The sequence below is a fragment of the Bombina bombina genome, chromosome 12 (genome assembly GCF_027579735.1).
Source record: "Bombina bombina isolate aBomBom1 chromosome 12, aBomBom1.pri, whole genome shotgun sequence".
NCBI classification, from domain to species: Eukaryota; Metazoa; Chordata; class Amphibia; order Anura; family Bombinatoridae; genus Bombina; species Bombina bombina.
Genome location: NC_069510.1, coordinates 22,952,417 through 22,972,416, shown reverse-complemented (window position 1 = coordinate 22,972,416; position 20,000 = coordinate 22,952,417). Strand labels below are relative to the sequence as shown.

The 20,000-nt window shown below is 41.0% G+C and overlaps 1 protein-coding gene across 3 annotated transcripts in view; it reads left to right on the top strand.

The window, feature by feature from the left end:
• Positions 1–20,000, top strand: part of BRD3 (bromodomain containing 3) — a 128,156-nt gene that overhangs the window by 96,462 nt on the left and 11,694 nt on the right. For all 3 annotated transcript variants that reach the window (XM_053695623.1, XM_053695621.1, XM_053695622.1), the window contains exon 11: positions 14,816–15,120. In XM_053695623.1, coding sequence (XP_053551598.1) covers positions 14,816–15,120 — 305 coding nt within the window. The remainder of the gene's footprint in view (positions 1–14,815; positions 15,121–20,000) is intronic.

The window sequence follows — 20,000 nt, the reverse complement described above, 5'->3', positions numbered from 1 at the left end:
AGCATAAATTTTTTCTTTTGCATGATGTACCAAGTCCACAGATTCATCCTTACTTGTGGGATACCAATACCAAAGCTTTAGGACACTGATGAAGGGAGGGACAAGAGAGGAACCTAAACGGAAGGCACCACTGCTTGCAAAACCTTTCTCCCAAAAATAGCCTCCGAAGAAGCAAAAGTATCAAATTTGTAAAATTTTGAAAAAGTATGGAGCGAAGACCAAGTCGCAGCCTTACAAATCTTTTCAACAGAAGCATCATTTTTAAAAGCCCATGTGGAAGCTGCCGCTCTAGTAGAATGAGCTGTAATCCTTTCAGGAGGCTGCTATCCCGCAGTCTCATAAGCCAAACGGATGATGCTTTTCAGCCAAAAGGAAAGAGAAGTCGCCGTAGCCTTTTGACCCCTACGCTTTCCAGAATAGACAACAAACAAAGAAGATGTTTAACGAAAATCTTTGGTTGCCTGTAAATAAAATTTCAAAGCACGAACCACGTCCAAGTTGTGCAAGAGACGTTCCTTCTTAGAAGAAGGATTAGGACACAGAGAAGGAACAACAATTTCCTGATTGATATTCCTGTTAGTAACAACCTTGGGTAGGAACCCAGGCTTGGTAAGTAAAACCACGTTTGTACGAAAATGGGGGAGTGGGGCGTGAGGGCGCTAGTGAAAGCTTAAGAAATCTAATTAGTGAATGTTTAACACAATATGTGTCTGTGTAGTCAATGTCTGCCCGACTAATTACTCTGAATATATAAAACCAATTTCTCCAACATAGGTGTGTCCGGTCCACGGCGTCATCCTTACTTGTGGGATATTCTCTTCCCCAACAGGAAATGGCAAAGAGCCCAGCAAAGCTGGTCACATGATCCCTCCTAGGCTCCGCCTACCCCAGTCATTCTCTTTGCCGTTGTACAGGCAACATCTCCACGGAGATGGCTTAGTTTTTTAGTGTTTAACTGTAGTTTTTATTATTCAATCAAGAGTTTGTTATTTTGAAATAGTGCTGGTATGTACTATTTACTCAGAAACAGAAAAGAGATGAAGATTTCTGTTTGTATGAGGAAAATGATTTTAGCAACCGTCACTAAAATCCATGGCTGTTCCACACAGGACTGTTGAGAGCAATTAACTTCAGTTGGGGGAACAGTGTGCAGTCTCTTGCTGCTTGAGGTATGACACATTCTAACAAGACGATGTAATGCTGGAAGCTGTCATTTTCCCTATGGGATCCGGTAAGCCATGTTTATTCAGCAAGTAAATAAGGGCTTCACAAGGGCTTATTAAGACTGTAGACTTTTTCTGGGCTAAATCGATTCATTATTAACACATATTTAGCCTTGAGGAATCATTTTATCTGGGTATTTTGATATAATAATATCGGCAGGCACTGTATTAGACACCTTATTCTTTAGGGGCTTTCCCAAAGCATAAGCAGAGCCTCATTTTCGCGCCGGTGTTGCGCACTTGTTTTTGAGAGGCATGGCATGCAGTCGCATGTGAGAGGAGCTCTGATACTTAGAAAAGACTTTCTGAAGGCGTCATTTGGTATCGTATTCCCCTTTGGGCTTGGTTGGGTCCCAGCAAAGCAGATACCAGGGACTGTAAAGGGGTTAAAGTTCAAAACGGCTCCGGTTCCGTTATTTTAAGGGTTAAAGCTTCCAAATTTGGTGTGCAATACTTTTAAGGCTTTAAGACACTGTGGTGAAATTTTGGTGAATTTTGAACAATTCCTTCATACTTTTTCGCAATTGCAGTAATAAAGTGTGTTCAGTTTAAAATTTAAAGTGACAGTAACGGTTTTATTTTAAAACGTTTTTTGTACTTTGTTATCAAGTTTATGCCTGTTTAACATGTCTGAACTACCAGATAGACTGTGTTCTGAATGTGGGGAAGCCAGAATTCCTATTCATTTAAATAAATGTGATTTATGTGATAATGACAATGATGCCCAAGATGATTCCTCAAGTGAGGGGAGTAAGCATGGTACTGCATCATTCCCTCCTTCGTCTACACGAGTCTTGCCCACTCAGGAGGCCCCTAGTACATCTAGCGCGCCAATACTCCTTACTATGCAACAATTAACGGCTGTAATGGATAATTCTGTCAAAAACATTTTAGCCAAAATGAACACTTATCAGCGTAAGCGCGGCTGCTCTGTTTTAGATACTGAAGAGCATGACGACGCTGATAATAATATTTCCGAAGGGCCCCTAACCCAGTCTGATGGGGCCAGGGAGGTTTTGTCTGAGGGAGAAATTACTGATTCAGGGAACATTTCTCAACAGGTTGAACCTGATGTGATTGCATTTAAATTTAAGTTGGAACATCTCCGCATTCTGCTTAAGGAGGTATTATCCACTTTGGATGATTGTGACAAGTTGGTCATCCCAGAGAAACTATGTAAAATGGACAAGTTCCTAGAGGTGCCGGGGCTCCCAGAAGCTTTTCCTATACCCAAGCGGGTGGCGGACATTGTTAACAAGGAATGGGAAAGGCCCGGTATTCCTTTCGTCCCTCCCCCCATATTTAAAAAATTGTTTCCTATGGTCGACCCCAGAAAGGACTTATGGCAGACAGTCCCCAAGGTCGAGGGAGCGGTTTCCACTTTAAACAAACGCACCACTATACCCATAGAGGATAGTTGTGCTTTCAAAGATCCTATGGATAAAAAATTAGAAGGTTTGCTTAAAAAGATGTTTGTTCAGCAAGGTTACCTTCTACAACCAATTTCATGCATTGTCCCTGTCGCTACAGCCGCATGTTTCTGGTTCGATGATCTGATAAAGGCGGTCGATAGTGAGTCTCCTCCTTTTGAGGAGATTATGGACAGAATCAATGCTCTCAAATTGGCTAATTCCTTCACCCTAGACGCCACTTTGCAATTGGCTAGGTTAGCGGCTAAGAATTCTGGGTTTGCTATTGTGGCACGCAGAGCGCTTTGGTTGAAATCTTGGTCGGCTGATGCGTCTTCCAAGAACAAGCTACTTAACATTCCTTTCAAGGGGAAAACGCTGTTTGGCCCTGACTTGAAAGAGATTATCTCTGATATCACTGGGGGTAAGGGCCACGCCCTTCCTCAGGATCGGCCTTTCAAGGCAAAAAATAAACCTAATTTTTGTCCCTTTCGTAGAAACGGACCAGCCCAAGGTGCTACGTCCTCTAAGCAAGAGGGTAATACTTCTCAAGCCAAGCCAGCTTGGAGACCAATGCAAGGCTGGAACAAGGGAAAGCAGGCCAAGAAACCTGCCACTGCTACCAAGACAGCATGAAATGTTGGCCCCCGATCCGGGACCGGATCTGGTGGGGGGCAGACTCTCTCTCTTCGCTCAGGCTTGGGCAAGAGATGTTCTGGATCCTTGGGCGCTAGAAATAGTCTCCCAAGGTTATCTTCTGGAATTCAAGGGACTTCCCCCAAGGGGGAGGTTCCACAGGTCTCAGTTGTCTTCAGACCACATAAAAAGACAGGCATTCTTACATTGTGTAGAAGACCTGTTAAAAATGGGAGTGATTCATCCTGTTCCATTAAGAGAACAAGGGATGGGGTTCTACTCCAATCTGTTCATAGTTCCCAAAAAAGAGGGAACGTTCAGACCAATCTTAGATCTCAAGATCTTAAACAAGTTTCTCAAGGTTCCATCGTTCAAGATGGAAACCATTCGAACTATTCTTCCTTCCATCCAGGAAGGTCAATTCATGACCACGGTGGATTTAAAGGATGCGTATCTACATATTCCTATCCACAAGGAACATCATCGGTTCCTAAGGTTCGCATTCCTGGACAAACATTACCAGTTCGTGGCGCTTCCTTTCGGATTAGCCACTGCTCCAAGGATTTTCACAAAAGTACTAGGGTCCCTTCTAGCTGTGCTAAGACCAGGGGGCATTGCTGTAGTACCTTACTTGGACGACATTCTGATTCAAGCGTCGTCCCTTCCTCAAGCAAAGGCTCACACGGACATTGTCCTGGCCTTTCTCAGATCTCACGGATGGAAAGTGAACGTGGAAAAGAGTTCTCTATCCCCGTCAACAAGGGTTCCCTTCTTGGGAACAATAATAGACTCCTTAGAAATGAGGATTTTTCTGACAGAGGCCAGAAAAACAAAACTTCTAGACTCTTGTCGGATACTTCATTCCGTTCCTCTTCCTTCCATAGCTCAGTGCATGGAAGTGATCGGGTTGATGGTAGCGGCAATGGACATAGTTCCTTTTGCGCGCATTCATCTAAGACCATTACAACTGTGCATGCTCAGTCAGTGGAATGGGGACTATACAGACTTGTCTCCGAAGATACAAGTAAATCAGAGGACCAGAGACTCACTCCGTTGGTGGCTGTCCCTGGACAACCTGTCACAAGGGATGACATTCCGCAGACCAGAGTGGGTCATTGTCACGACCGACGCCAGTCTGATGGGCTGGGGCGCGGTCTGGGGATCCCTGAAAGCTCAGGGTCTTTGGTCTCGGGAAGAATCTCTTCTACCGATAAATATTCTGGAACTGAGAGCGATATTCAATGCTCTCAAGGCTTGGCCTCAGCTAGCGAGGGCCAAGTTCATACGGTTTCAATCAGACAACATGACGACTGTTGCGTACATCAACCATCAGGGGGGAACAAGGAGTTCCCTAGCGATGGAAGAAGTGACCAAAATCATTCTATGGGCGGAGTCTCACTCCTGCCACCTGTCTGCTATCCACATCCCAGGAGTGGAAAATTGGGAAGCGGATTTTCTGAGTCGTCAGACATTGCATCCGGGGGAGTGGGAACTCCATCCGGAAATCTTTGCCCAAGTCACTCAGCTGTGGGGCATTCCAGACATGGATCTGATGGCCTCTCGTCAGAACTTCAAAGTTCCTTGCTACGGGTCCAGATCCAGGGATCCCAAGGCGGCTCTAGTGGATGCACTAGTAGCACCTTGGACCTTCAAACTAGCTTATGTGTTCCCGCCGTTTCCTCTCATCCCCAGGCTGGTAGCCAGGATCAATCAGGAGAGGGCGTCGGTGATCTTGATAGCTCCTGCGTGGCCACGCAGGACTTGGTATGCAGATCTGGTGAATATGTCATCGGCTCCACCTTGGAAGCTACCTTTGAGACGAGACCTTCTTGTTCAGGGTCCGTTCGAACATCCGAATCTGGTTTCACTCCAGCTGACTGCTTGGAGATTGAACGCTTGATTTTATCGAAGCGAGGGTTCTCAGATTCTGTTATCGATACTCTTGTTCAGGCCAGAAAGCCTGTAACTAGAAAGATTTACCACAAAATTTGGAAAAAATATATCTGTTGGTGTGAATCTAAAGGATTCCCTTGGGACAAGGTTAAGATTCCTAGGATTCTATCCTTCCTTCAAGAAGGATTGGAAAAGGGATTATCTGCAAGTTCCCTGAAGGGACAGATTTCTGCCTTGTCGGTGTTACTTCACAAAAAACTGGCTGCTGTGCCAGATGTTCAAGCCTTTGTTCAGGCTCTGGTTAGAATTAAGCCTGTTTACAAACCTTTGACTCCTCCTTGGAGTCTCAATTTAGTTCTTTCAGTTCTTCAGGGGGTTCCGTTTGAACCCTTGCATTCCGTTGATATTAAGTTATTATCTTGGAAAGTTTTGTTTTTAGTTGCAATTTCTTCTGCCAGAAGAGTTTCAGAATTATCTGCTCTGCAGTGTTCTCCTCCTTATCTGGTGTTCCATGCAGATAAGGTGGTTTTACGTACTAAACCTGGTTTTCTTCCAAAAGTTGTTTCTAACAAAAACATTAACCAGGAGATTATCGTACCTTCTCTGTGTCCGAAACCAGTTTCAAAGAAGGAACGTTTGTTGCACAATTTGGATGTTGTTCGCGCTCTAAAATTCTATTTGGATGCTACAAAGGATTTTAGACAAACATCTTCCTTGTTTGTTGTTTATTCTGGTAAAAGGAGAGGTCAAAAAGCAACTTCTACCTCTCTCTCTTTTTGGATTAAAAGCATCATCAGATTGGCTTACGAGACTGCCGGACGGCAGCCTCCCGAAAGAATCACAGCTCATTCCACTAGGGCTGTGGCTTCCACTTGGGCCTTCAAGAACGAGGCTTCTGTTGATCAGATATGTAGGGCAGCGACTTGGTCTTCACTGCACACTTTTACCAAATTTTACAAGTTTGATACTTTTGCTTCTTCTGAGGCTATTTTTGGGAGAAAGGTTTTGCAAGCCGTGGTGCCTTCCATTTAGGTGACCTGATTTGCTCCCTCCCTTCATCCGTGTCCTAAAGCTTTGGTATTGGTTCCCACAAGTAAGGATGACGCCGTGGACCGGACACACCTATGTTGGAGAAAACAGAATTTATGTTTACCTGATAAATTACTTTCTCCAACGGTGTGTCCGGTCCACGGCCCGCCCTGGTTTTTTTAATCAGGTCTGATAATTTATTTTCTTTAACTACAGTCACCACGGTACCATATGGTTTCTCCTATGCAAATATTCCTCCTTAACGTCGGTCGAATGACTGGGGTAGGCGGAGCCTAGGAGGGATCATGTGACCAGCTTTGCTGGGCTCTTTGCCATTTCCTGTTGGGGAAGAGAATATCCCACAAGTAAGGATGACGCCGTGGACCGGACACACCGTTGGAGAAAGTAATTTATCAGGTAAACATAAATTCTGTTTTTTATCTGATTTTATATTGTTATAATAAATAACTTTTATTAAGATTTATTCTCCTCTTCGGTTTTTTGGTATATATTTGTATGAAATAGAGATACCTATAGAGTATTTGAATTTAGATATTTTGGAACATCGGTATATTTAGAATTTGTAAGTGGACACATTTTGAAAACAAAAAATCTAAGACGTATGAAATTTCCAGGAGTAGCATTGATTCTATATAGTATTGTATATTAATAATCAAAGAATATTGGGTGCACAAGATTTATCACACAGTGCGCTTCATTCACATTTTTTATAAATCATGATAAATGGTCATACTATATCTTAAAACGTTATACAACACAAACTATAACACAATACTCATATAAATAAACACTGATAAAAATTGGTTTTATATATTCAGAGTAATTAGTCGGGCCCCACTCCCCCATTTTCGTACAAACACAAAATTAGTCTGAAGGACTTATTTACTGTGAGGTGTTTGGAATCACTGTTTCCAGCGCTCTACTTACTCCACTCACACCAAGTAAAACCACGTTATCAGCATGGAAAACAAGATAAGGCGAATCACTTTGTAATGCAGATAGTTCAGAAACGCTTTGAGCTGAAGAGATAGCAACTAGGAACAAAACCTTCCAAGATAAAAACTTAATATCTAAGGAATGCATGGGTTCAAACGGAACCCCCTGAAGAACTTTAAGAACTAAATTTAGACTCCATGGCAGAGCAACGGGTTTAAACACAGGCTTAATTCTTGCTAAAGCCTGACAAAAAGTCTGAACATCTGGAACATCTGCCAGACGCTTATGCAACAGAATAGACAGAGCAGATATCTGTCCTTTTATGGAACTAGCTGACAATCCTTTCTCCAATCCCTCTTGGAGAAATGACAAAATCCTAGGAATCCTGATTTTACTCCAGGCGTAGCCTTTGGATTTGCACCAAAAAAGATATTTACGCCATATCTTATGCTAGATTTTCCTGGTAACAGGCTTTCGAGCCTGAATCAAGGTATCTATGACCGACTCAGAGAAACCTCGCTTTGATAAAATCAAGCGTTCAATCTCCAAGCAGTCAGTTGCAGAGAAATTAGATTTGGATGCTGGAATGGACCTTGAATGGGAAGGTCCCGTCTCAGTGGAGTCCATGGTGGAAGAGATGACATGTCCACCAGGTCTGCATACCAAGTCCTGCATGGCCACGCAGGAGCTATCAAGAAGCTCTCTCCTGTTTGATTCTGGCAATCAAACGAGGAAGGAGAGGAAATGGTGGAAACACATAAGCCAGGTTGAGCGACCAGGGTACTGCTAGAGCATCCATCAGTACAGCCTGAGGATCTCTTGACCTGGATCCGTAACGAGGAAGTTTGGCGTTCTGACGAGACGCCATCAGATCCAATTCTGGTGTGCCCCATAGCCGAACTAGCTGAGCAAACACCTCCGGATGGAGTTCCCACTCCCCCCGGATGAAAAGTCTGCCTCCCAGTTCTTTACCCCTGGGATATAGATTTCTGACAGATGGCAAGAGTGAGCCTCTGCCCATCGGATTATCCTTGAGACTTCTACCATCGCTAAGGAACTCTTTGTTCCGCCTTGATGATTGATATACGCCACAGTTGTGATGTTGTCCGACTGAAACCTGATGAATCTGGCCGAAGCCAGTTGAGGCCATGCCTGGAGAGCATTGAATATCGCTCTTAATTCCAGAATATTTATCGGTAGGAGAGCCTCCTCCCGAGTCCACAAACCCTGTGCTTTCAGGGAATTCCAGACTGCACCCCAGCCCAGAAGGCTGGCGTCTGTCGTCACTATAACCCAATCTGGCCTGCGGGGAAACATTCCCTGGGACAGATGATCCTGTGACAACCACCAAAGAAGAGTCTCTGGTCTCTTGATCCAGATTTATCTGAGGAGATAAATCCGCATAATCCCCATTCCACTGATTGAGCATGCATAGTTGCAGTGGTCTGAGATGCAAGCAAGCAAACGGAACTACGTCCATTGCCGCCGCCATTAGCCCGATTACCTCCATACACTGAGCCACTGACGGCCGAAGAATGGAATGAAGAGCTCGGCAGGTGGACAAAATCTTTGATTTCCTGACCTCCGTCAGAAATATTTTCATGTCCACTGAGTCTATCAGAGTCCCTAGAAATGAAACTCTTGTGAGGGGGGAAGAGAACTCTTTTTTTTTTTACGTTCACCTTCCACCCATGAGATCTTAGAAAGGCCAACACTAAGTCAGTGTGAGACTTGGCTAGTTGGAAGGTCGACGCTTGAATTAAAATGTCGTCTAGATAAGGCGCCACTGCTATGCCCCGCGGCCTTAGAACCGCCAGAAGTAGGGTTGCCACCTCAGCCATGTTTTCCTGGACACTTATGAGTTACACATGCTGCAGGGTGTACAGGGAGGAACATGTATTGTGTTTCTGGACAGCACTATTTATATTCCTCCCTGCACACCCTGCAGTATGTATAACTTATAAGTGTTCTGTATTTTAAGGGACGGGTGGCAACCCTAGCCAGAAGGGACCCTAGCACCTTTGTGAAGATTCGTGGTGCCATATCCAACCCGAAAGGAAGAGCCACAAACTGATAATGCTTGTCCAGAAAGGCGAACCTGAGGAACTGGTGATGATCTTTGTGGATAGGAATGTGTAGATACGCATCCTTTAAGTCCACGGTGGTCATATATTGAACCTCCTGGATCAATGGTAAGATAGTCCGAATGGTCTCCATCTTGAAAGATGGGACTCTTAGGAATTGGTTTAGGATCTTGAGATCTAGAATTAGTCTGAAAGTTCCCTCTTTTTTTGGGAACCACAAACAGATTGGAGTAGAACCCCTGCCCCTGCTCTGCTTTTGGAACTGGGCAGATCACTCCCATGGTAAAAAGGTCTTCTACACAGCGTAGGAACGCCTCTCTTTTTGTCGGGTTTGCAGACAATTGAGAAAGATGGAACCTCCCCCTTGGAGGAGAATCCTTGAACTCTAGAAGGTATCCCTGGGTTACAATTTCTACTGCCCAGGAATCATGAACATCTCTTGCCCAAGCCTGAGCGCAGAGAGAGAGTTTGCCCCCTACTAGATCCGGTCCCGGATCGGGGGCTACCCCTTCATGCTGACTTAGTGGCAGCAGCAGGCTTTTTGGCCTGTTTACCCTTGTTCCAAGCCTGATTAGGTCTCCAGGTTGGCTTGGATTGAGCAAAGTTCCCCTCTTGCTTTGCAGCAGAGGAAGAGGATGTGGGACCACTCTTGAAGTTTCGAAAGGAACGAAAATTATTTTGTTTGGTCCTTGTCTTATTTGACTTATCTTGAGGGAGGGCATGACCCTTCCCTCCAGTAATGTCTGAAATGATCTCTTTCAGTGCAGGCCCGAATAGGGTCTTACCTTTGAAAGGGATGGACAAAAGCTTAGATTTAGATGACACATCAGCTGACCAGGACTTAAGACATAAGGCTCTACACGCTAAAATGGCAAAACCTGTATTCTTTGCCGCTAACTTAGCAAGATGAAAAGCGGCGTCTGTAATAAAAGAATTGGCTAACTTAAGAGCCTTAATTCTGTCCAGAATATCATCTAGTGGGGTCTCCATCTGAAGAGCCTCTTCTAGAGCCTCAAACCAAAAGGCAGCTGCAGTGGTTACAGGAACAATGCACGCTATAGGTTGAAGAAGAAAACCTTGATGAACAAAAATTTTCTTTAGGAGACCCTCCTTAAGATCCATAAGATCTATGAAAGCACAACTGTCTTCAATAGGTATAGTTGTACGCTTAGCCAGAGTAGAAATAGCTCCCTCCACCTTAGGCACTGTCTGCCATGAGTCCTTGATGGTGTCAGATATGGGAAACATTTTCTTAAAAACAGGAGGGGGAGCGAACGGAATACCTGGTCTATCCCACTCCTTAGTAACAATGTCCGAAATCCTCTTAGGGACCGGAAAAACATCAGTGTAAACAGGAATCTCTAAATATTTGTCCATTTTACACAATTTCTCTGGAACTACAATAGGGTCACAATCATCCAGAGTCGCTAAAACCTCCCTGAGCAATAAGCGGAGGTGCTCTAGCTTAAATTTAAGTGCCATCATATCTGAATCTGTCTGAGGGAACATCTTTCCTGTATCAGAAATCTCTCCCTCAGATAGCAAATCCCTCGTCCCTACCTCAGTACATTGTGAGGGAATATCGGATACGGCTACTAAAGCGTCAGAAGGCTCAGCATTTGATCTTAACCCAGAGCTACTGCGCTTCCCTTGCAACCCTGGCAGTTTAGATAAAACCTCTGTGAGGGTAGTATTCATAACTGAAGCCATATCTTGCAAGGTGAAAGAACTAAACGCACTAGAAGTACTTGGCGTCACTTGTGCGTGCGTTACTGGTTGTGACACTTGGGGAGAACTAGATGGCAAAACCTGATTTCCTTCTGTTTGAGAATCATCTAATGCCAAACTTTTATTAGTCAAAATATGTTGTTTGCAATTTATAGACATATCAGTACAAGTGGGACACATTCTAAGAGGGGGTTCCACAATGGCTTCTAAATAAATTGAGCAATGAGTTTCCTCAGTGTCAGACATGTTTAACAGGCTAGTAATGAGGCAAGCAAGCTTGGAAAACACTTTATTTAATGAAAAAAACACAATTTGCAAAAACGGTACTGTGCCTTTAAGAGAAAAAAAGGCATACACAAACTGCAAAACAGGTTAAAAATGCTTCAAATTTTCCGAAATTTTAACAGTGTACCCACTAAGCTTTAGAAGGATTGCACCACAAGTAAATAAGCAATAAACCCCCAAATGAGAAAACCGGATTGATAAATGTCTAAAACCGGTTTAAACCCCTATTAGCACCTTGCCACAGCTCTGCTGTGGCCCTACCTGCCCTTAGGGAACGATATGAGGTTAAAAACTTCGATTAGACCCTCAGAAGGATATCAGGACCTCAGGAGAAGTTGCTTGCTGCTTGCCAGTATAACTAAATGCGCAACTGAGGCGCAAAAATAGGCCCCGCCTACCGCACTCAATTTTGCTGGGGCCTACACAAATTCAACAAACCTTGTCTGAAAGCCATGTGGGTTATAACAACCCCAACTAAGCCAAATGAACCCTCAAGCAAATGTCCCAACAAATTAAAAAACGTTACTCCCAGAACAAACGTTTGTCCCAATCTCTCATATATAAACTGAGTGCCCAAAAAGATTAGCCCTTTATGCAAGCTAGTAAAGCCTCTTAAAATACTAGGATTACTGCTTACCCTTCCCCTAATGGGGATACTGTCAGCCTTTCTGAGTTAACACAGTCTCTGCAGAAAAAAAATGACTGAACATACCTCATTGCTGTATAGCAAGAAACCGTTCCTCACACTGAAGTTTTCCTGTACTCTTCAGCTTCTGTAGGAACAGCAGTGGACCTTAGTTACAAATGCTAAGATCATAATCCTCCAGGCAGAAATCTTCATCTATGTCCTGCCTGAGAGTAAATAGTACAACACCGGTACCATTTAAAAATAACAAACTCTTGATTGTAGATAAAATAAAACTAACAGCTTAACACCTCTTTCACTTTACCCTTCCTGCTTAGAGCCGGCAAATAGAATGACTGGGGGGTGGAGTTAAGGGGGGAGCTATATAGACAGCTCTGCTGTGGTGCTCTTTGCCACTTCCTGTTAGGAAGGATAATATCCCACAAGTAAGGATGAATCCGTGGACTCTGTACATCATGCAAAAGAAACAGATCTTTCTTCTCTTCATAATTACAGCTATACATCTTACAGTTCATGCATCATGTCTCATACTATTTGTAGCAGCATGCCCATATCCAGCTGTCTCTTCTAGTTCCTTGATGCACACTTTTTTTAGAGACTAGAAAGCCGGTATGCACTAGAGCAGGGATATTTACACTATTTAAATGAGCGTACAAAAGAAGCATCACTTACGGCTATAGCTATGAAATTGCCTTTAAGTGAAGGACACCCATATCAACTTGTAAAAGATGCCATGCTGGATGTGGGTGCTAAAAATGCATATACCGGGGACCCTTACAGCCTTAGCGTCATGCAGATGGGGAAAGGTACCAACATTTTTGTGAAAGAGATTGGTTTTCCTGGGCTGTATATCCTGTGCCAAGGTTAGTCCTGCATACCACATAATGCAGTGTATAGATATGTCATCTATACGCTGCATTATGTGGTACGCAGGACTATCCTTAGCACAGCATATATAGCCCAAGAAAACCAATCGGGAGATAAGGGTTTCATCATCTCACAGAGTATTGTATGATCCAAGGGCCAAGCTTGTAGTGTAACCACGTCAGGATAGGTATGGGTTTTATTAAGCCAGGGATTTTGGCACCTTTCCCCATCTGCTTGACGCTAAGGCTGTAAGGGTCTCTGGTATATGCATTATCAGCACCCACATCCAGCATGGCATCTTTTACAAATTGATTTGGGTCTCCTTCACTTAAAGGTAATTTCATAGTTATAGCGGTAAGTGATGCTTCTTTTGTACGCTTAGTATAGTGTAAATATCCCTGCTCTAGTGCATACCGGCTTTTTAGTCTCTAAAAAAAGTGTGCATTAAGGCACTAGAAGAGACAGCTGGACACGGGCGTGCTGCTACAAATAAATAGTATGAGATGCAAGAACTGTAAGATGTATAGCTGTTGTTATGAAGAGAAGAAATATCTGTTTTCTAGTGCATGCGGGAGACATAGGAACGCGCAGAATCGACAGGATCCTGTAGTGGAAGCTTTGGGAGACGTCGGAGGAGGAGGGGTCAGGCGGCCATTTCAAAAACGGCCAGATGAGAACTAGCAAGTGTATTTACTGGCAAAGTTTATTTAGATGAAAGTTGGGCTACAGTTGGCTGTAAAAATCATTAACTAATCTAAATAAGTAATGGTAATTTTTGGGTTGACTGTCCCTTTAAAGGGACATGAAACCCACATTTGTTAATTTCAAATTTAACATACAATTAAAAAAAAGTTTCCAATTTATTTCTATTGTCAAATTTGCTTCATTCTCATATTTATTCTTTGTTATAGAGATGTCTAGATAGGTACGCACATGTCTGAAGCACTACATGTCAGGAAATAGTGCTGCCATCTAGTGTTCTTGCGAATGTATAACATTATTGCAAAACTGCTTCTGTTTAGTGCTTAGAAACAAGGTAATCATGGAGGTAAATAGTATATTGATATAAATGTGTTGGTTATGCAAAGCTGGGGGATGGGTAATAAAGGGATTATCTAGCTTTTTAAACAATAAAAAGTCTGGTGTAGACTGTCCCTTTAAGCAAAAGCCATAAAAAAATAGACTCTTTAATGGTTAAAAAATATATATATATAAATGAATAAAATATCTACATTTTGTCCTCTGAATTATTTGATTTGTTGTACAGTAAAAGCTGTTTTTTTCTGGTGAAAACGCCAGTGAGTGCTTGCCTTTGTGGATATATATATATAATAGAGATGTCTAGATAGGTACGCACATGTCTAACGCACTACATGTCAGGAAATAGTGCTGCCATCTAGTGTTCTTGCAAATGTATAACATTATTGCAAAACTGCTGCCGTATAGTGCTTAGGAACAAGGTCATCTCGGAGGTAAAAAAAAAAGTATATTGATATAAATGTGTTGGTTATGCAAAACTGGGGGATGGGTAATAAAGGCATTATCTATCTTTATAAACAATAAAAAGTCTGGTGTAGACTGTCCCTTTAAGCAAAGGCCATAATAAAATAGACTCTTTATAAACTCTTTAATGGTTAATATATATACATATACATTTTGTCCTCTGAATTAATTGATTTGTTGTACAGTAAAAGCTGTTTTTTTGGTAAAAACACCAGTGAGTGCTTGCCTTTGTAAAATTCTTTCTATATATCTATATATATTTTTTTCCTCTGAATTATTTTAAGCAAAAGCCATCTTAAATTTAGAATTGCTTAATCTCCACACCCCCCCCCCCAATTGAAAGGCAATGCAAAAAAAAAAAAAAATTCTAAGAAATTTAAACATTTCTTCCATTTGCCCCTCACAAAAGCTATATGTATATACTGCTACACTTGCACATGCGAAGTAGGAGATGGTGCCTCAAAGTATTTAATCAATTCTATTTTACAGACTTAAATATTTTACGGCATTTCCTATTATGCAAAATGTTATTAGGTTGCATTTTTTTGCCTCTAGCTTAAAGCAGTGCATGAACAGCTGGCTGCATTATCACAGGCTCCAGTTAATAAACCAAAAAAGAAGAAAGAGAAAAAGGAAAAGGAGAAGGAAAAGAAAAAAAAGGACAAGGATAAAGAGAAGGAAAAAGACAAAGAGAAGGAAAAAGACAAAGAAAAGCACAAGGTAAAAACGGAGGATGAGAAAAAAATTAAGACTGCTCAGCCAGCAAAACCAGTTCCACCCAAGAAAGCTCCAGCAAAAAAAGCCAGCAGTACCACGTCTGTCACGGCAACCAGCACAGCGGCCCCAACCACAACCAATAGGTATGTACCGGCAGCCATTTTGTCTTCACTACACATGGGGTTTTGTTTTATTTTAATCATCATATGCTCTGCTGAAAGTTACATTACTAAATAAATATACAAAAATGTAGTCTGGGTTAAATGGCCATTTTAGTAAAACATTTTTTCTTTTTCAAAATAATTATAAAATAAAAAAAAAACTGATATTCGTGTCCTGAATAAAAACATTTTATTGTCCTATTTAGTGGCAAGTAAATCTCAAGTAACAGACTGTTGTCCTTATTAGCCAGTGAGGATTAATAGGAAAGGCAAAACCAATATTGCAGTGTTGGTTAAAACTTAAAAGTGACATGAAACCCAAATGTTGCAGCACTTGAAAGTGATGCAATATCAAAGCTGCCTAGAAAATATCACGTGAACATCGCTATGTTAAAAAGGAAAATATATACCTCCAAAATGTCACACCCCACTGTAAAGGGACTATCAAGACACTAGTCCCAGGACTTGCAAGGGAGTTTACATCTGCCATGTGCAGGCACAGTCATGCTATTTTCTTATTCAGTTAAAGGAAATTTACTATGAAATATCAAAAGATTTCAGTGTGATCTCATGATCACATAAAAGCAAAGCATGACCACAGCACTGCTGATGCTGATTGTTTTTTCATTTTTTTTTCATCTTGCAGCTGAAATATAGCTGTTCACAGAGCACTTACTCTGGTGAGCTGAAGAATTTTTGAGGTAAAGAGAGATGCTTCAAGTGATTTAACATGAGTATTATGTCCCTTTAATTTAAAACCAGTTTCACTTAAATGTCTGGCCATATAAAATGTGTAAATGCTGTTCTTTTTGATAAACAGTTTGAGAACAATGAACAGCTAATTATTTGAGTTTAAAAGGTTAGAATACCTTACCTAAATAGTGTTCTGTGTGCTTGTTATCTTGGCTTACTGTAGCTTGCATTCATCCAATAAACTCCTCCTCCTGGGGAGGGTGGACACACCTCCTTCACCTTACCCATTTTAATTATTATTGTGTTTGATTATGATTATTATATTTGAATGGCCTTTTGAGCCTGCCGCTCATACTTGGTTCTCTCCATATCTAATATAAATGGTGTTACACATCCTCCCCAGGTAACTTTTTTTCTCCTAAACTTTCCCAGCCTGTTATTCCTCAGGTAAAGGATGTTCCAGGTGAAGGTTTGACACAGGGTTTGTGGAGTTGTTCTGCTAATAGTCTCTCTTCTCTGCTGATAAAACAAGCCTATAATAATGATCTATCTGGTTTCTTCTTATGCTCTCTAGGTCACATGGGGTTTGTATGTATGTCTGCAGGTCATGTGACCATACATTCTGGGAACTATATTGATGAAGGGCAGAGGTATATAATTTTACTTCTGGCGACCATTTTAATTGAGGGCAGGCAACTGCTAGTATAATATGCCACATAATGAGTTCACTCAGGGTGCTTACTGTGTGTCCTTTCTGGGTGTTTGGGAGAGTTGAATCCAGTTAAAGGGACAGTATACTGTAAAATAGTTTTTCCCTTAATGTGTTTACAATTGCTTTTTTTACCAACTGCAGAGTAAAAAATGTATGAAAATTAGCTTTTTAAGGTTTATTTCTGTATATTAAAGCTCTGATTTTGTGTTTTGAAGCCACAGCCTAATAAAATAGGTTGAGCTTGTAGGTATGATCAGATCTCATTACTGTATCACATTGTGCACATATACCTGCTTCTTTATCTTATATCTGTCCTTAAAACAATCACCAATACTTTGAGAGAATAATGGAAAATCAACATGTTATTACCTTATCTCTGCTTTATCACACTGGGAGTGTAATTTCTTCTGCTGGCTGTGTTTACAAAGCTTATCTATAGCTGGTACGCGCGGCCACAAACTTTCAGAATAGGTGGTGATACCACATGCTAAATTAACAATTTCAAATGCCAATATAAGGGTAAAGGAGCTACTTGTAAACAATTTAATACACTCCAGCAGGTAAAGTGGATCATTGGGAACAAATTAAAGGGGAGAAATTTTTTGAGTAAACTGTCCCTTTAAGCCTTTGAGAATCCAGTTGAGAGCCACAGTAAATCCTGGTATAGAAGTACCTTGAAACTCTACAGAATCTCACTGAATCTACCTGTAGTGTGTTAGAGGATTCAGATACAGTGTAGATAATGTATATGTGCTTCATTTTTCAATTTTTATCAGGAGCAGTTTAGGAGAAATTAAAATGTTTAAAATTTCTCCCTTCAAAAATCCTCACATGGTTGAATCCACATATGATTCGGGTTCCTTCAAAATAAAATAATGGATAAAAAATAAAGACCAATATAAAAAGAGCTTGTATGCAACAAGGGTCTATGTTCTTCCCTTTTATCGGTTTTGAAAGCCTAAAATTTTTGATCTATATAGATAACATTGTGCTCATTCCTGTGGATTGACCTATTAGTCAGCACTGATTGGCTGAAATGCAAGCCTGTCAAAAGATAAGGGGACAGTTTGCAGAGGCTTAGATACAAGGTAATCACTGAGGTAAAAAGTATACTATTATAACAGTGTTGGTTTTGCAAAACTGGGGAATGGGTAATAAAGGGATTATATCTATTTTTAAACATTTTGTTTTCTTATCCAGATAAAATAAGGATCCTAAAGATGAATCTTAATCTAGAGAAATTTGTAGCGGCATCTCAATATAAAAATAAAATAGTATCTCTTTTATGAGTGATAAGATGCGTGTCTGTATTCCTTTATTTTATCCATAAGCCTGATAGAGGCCTATGTTCACATACTAGTGGCAACATGTAATTGCAGCTCTAAGCCTTGATGAAAGCTATAGTACAGTGGCAGAATAAGGGGCAGAAGGTATTGCTTTAGCTGGATGATATTCTGTTGATAGTGTAGCTGGTAATAACTAGTGTTGTGTAGAATTTAGTCATTCATAAGTTAAATGGATGCCAAATATGGCCTCGTTCTGCTAATTTCAGTGCTTGATTTATTTGAGTAACACACAAATATCTGGATTTATTCACACCAGATTTAGCAAAGTAAAAGTGCAACATATAAATATATGTTGCACTTTTACGTTGATAAATCTGGTGTGAATAAATTAGCTGAGTGTTGCAGTCCACAGCGATTTTCAGCATTAGGTTTAATAATGAAGACATTTCGCACATCCCTAGTAGCCACTGATACAGATAGGGTTGCTGTTTCTGAGAGAATATGGTTGGTTCACAACCAAGACAGAAGTTGATTTGCTCGAGAAAAACTTAAAATGAAATTTAAAAAAAGTTTTTATTCCCATCATCACAAGATTATGGCCAATGACTCAATTAATTCAAAGTCTACTTCCCCCTGATTTTGCTAGTCAGAATGACAAGTGGGCAAGTTAGCACCCAATACCTTTTTAGCTTATGTTTATTCAGCAGAAAGGGCCAATATTAACCTTTATCAAGTACTTTTTTAAATTCCAGATGCTTTGAAACAGAGCCAACCAGTCCTGGTGGTTGATCAGAAACGTTCTCAATGGAGGACTTCCTTTAAAAAGAGTCAACCTGGGCACTTCTTTCAACTGACACAAGTGCATATAGTTAAGGGCAAACCTGCCAAGATCAGTAGGCTCAGTTACTGGTGAGTCCAAAAGAGACAGGTTTTTCATAAAAATACTCAGGAAATTTGAGTGATTATTTTTTCTCTGGCGTAAGGGAAAGATCAGTCAAGGGTTTGACACCCATCACTGTTTTTAAATAAATTGAAGATACGCAGTTCCCACTACGAACAGTGATAGTGAGAATCAGACACGCCACACAGCAGGCTGATAATTCCAATGAATAAACCATATACCTAAGGGCAGCTCTTCAGAAGAGTAGATGATATCTGGATAACAAAAGAAGACAAAAAGAAGGCGCTCCAATGGCATATTATCTCTGGAGTAAAGTCTCCCAAGTAGCAGTTAATCACTCCTTAGAAAAGGTACTAACAGATTTCAAGCACTTATCTCAAAGTGTAATATCAGAAGGTCTGGGTCGTTAGGAAGCTCCCCAGATAGCTCACATCCGGTATAAGCAATTTCCTGGTCTCCCACAGTGTCCACCAAGCACCATACAGGATTTCAGGAACAATAATTTTTAAAACACTTAAAAAGTCTCAGTTAAGTGGATTATTTAAAAGTGAATAAACACATACAAATAAGCCGAACGCGTTTTGCAAGATTAACTTGCTTCTTCAAGCAGCATAAACAAAAGAACTTATACACAGACTTAAATAAAGACATGTAGTACAATTAGCAATCTTGAATTACATACAGGTGGTGACATCAATTACCTTACTACACATGAATATCTAAAACATCACCTGAATAAAATGTCACAAAACCTCTTTAATAAGGAACAGAAACTTGACATCCCATGTCCCGTCACATCATTAAGGCACCCTCCCAAAGGCTATTTGAACCCAATCAGAAAGACGTAAGCCAAATTATCAAGAGATATGCTTGGTTTATTCTGCGATGCATCTGTAGCCACCGGATCACGCTAAATACCAGACCTTCTGATATTGCACTTTGAGATAAGTGCTTGAAATCTGTGAGTACCTTTCCTAAGAGGTGATTACCATCAATGTCTTCTTGTCCCTCTTTGAAAATGAAAGTAGATGTTTTTTACTTTAAGAAATACAACCAATTTTACATTGGTCACAAGCTAATGTGAAATGAACAAGTGCATAAAAAATAAGCCTGTATTAGTTATTACAAACTCTCAAAGGGGTAGAGAATAACCCACAATCCAACATGTTTCATTGGGCACTACAACATTGACAAACTTCCTCAGTGCTGAGCTAATGTGGACAGTTATACTGTAGTAAATCTTTTGGGAGTACAGAATCTCACCACAGAG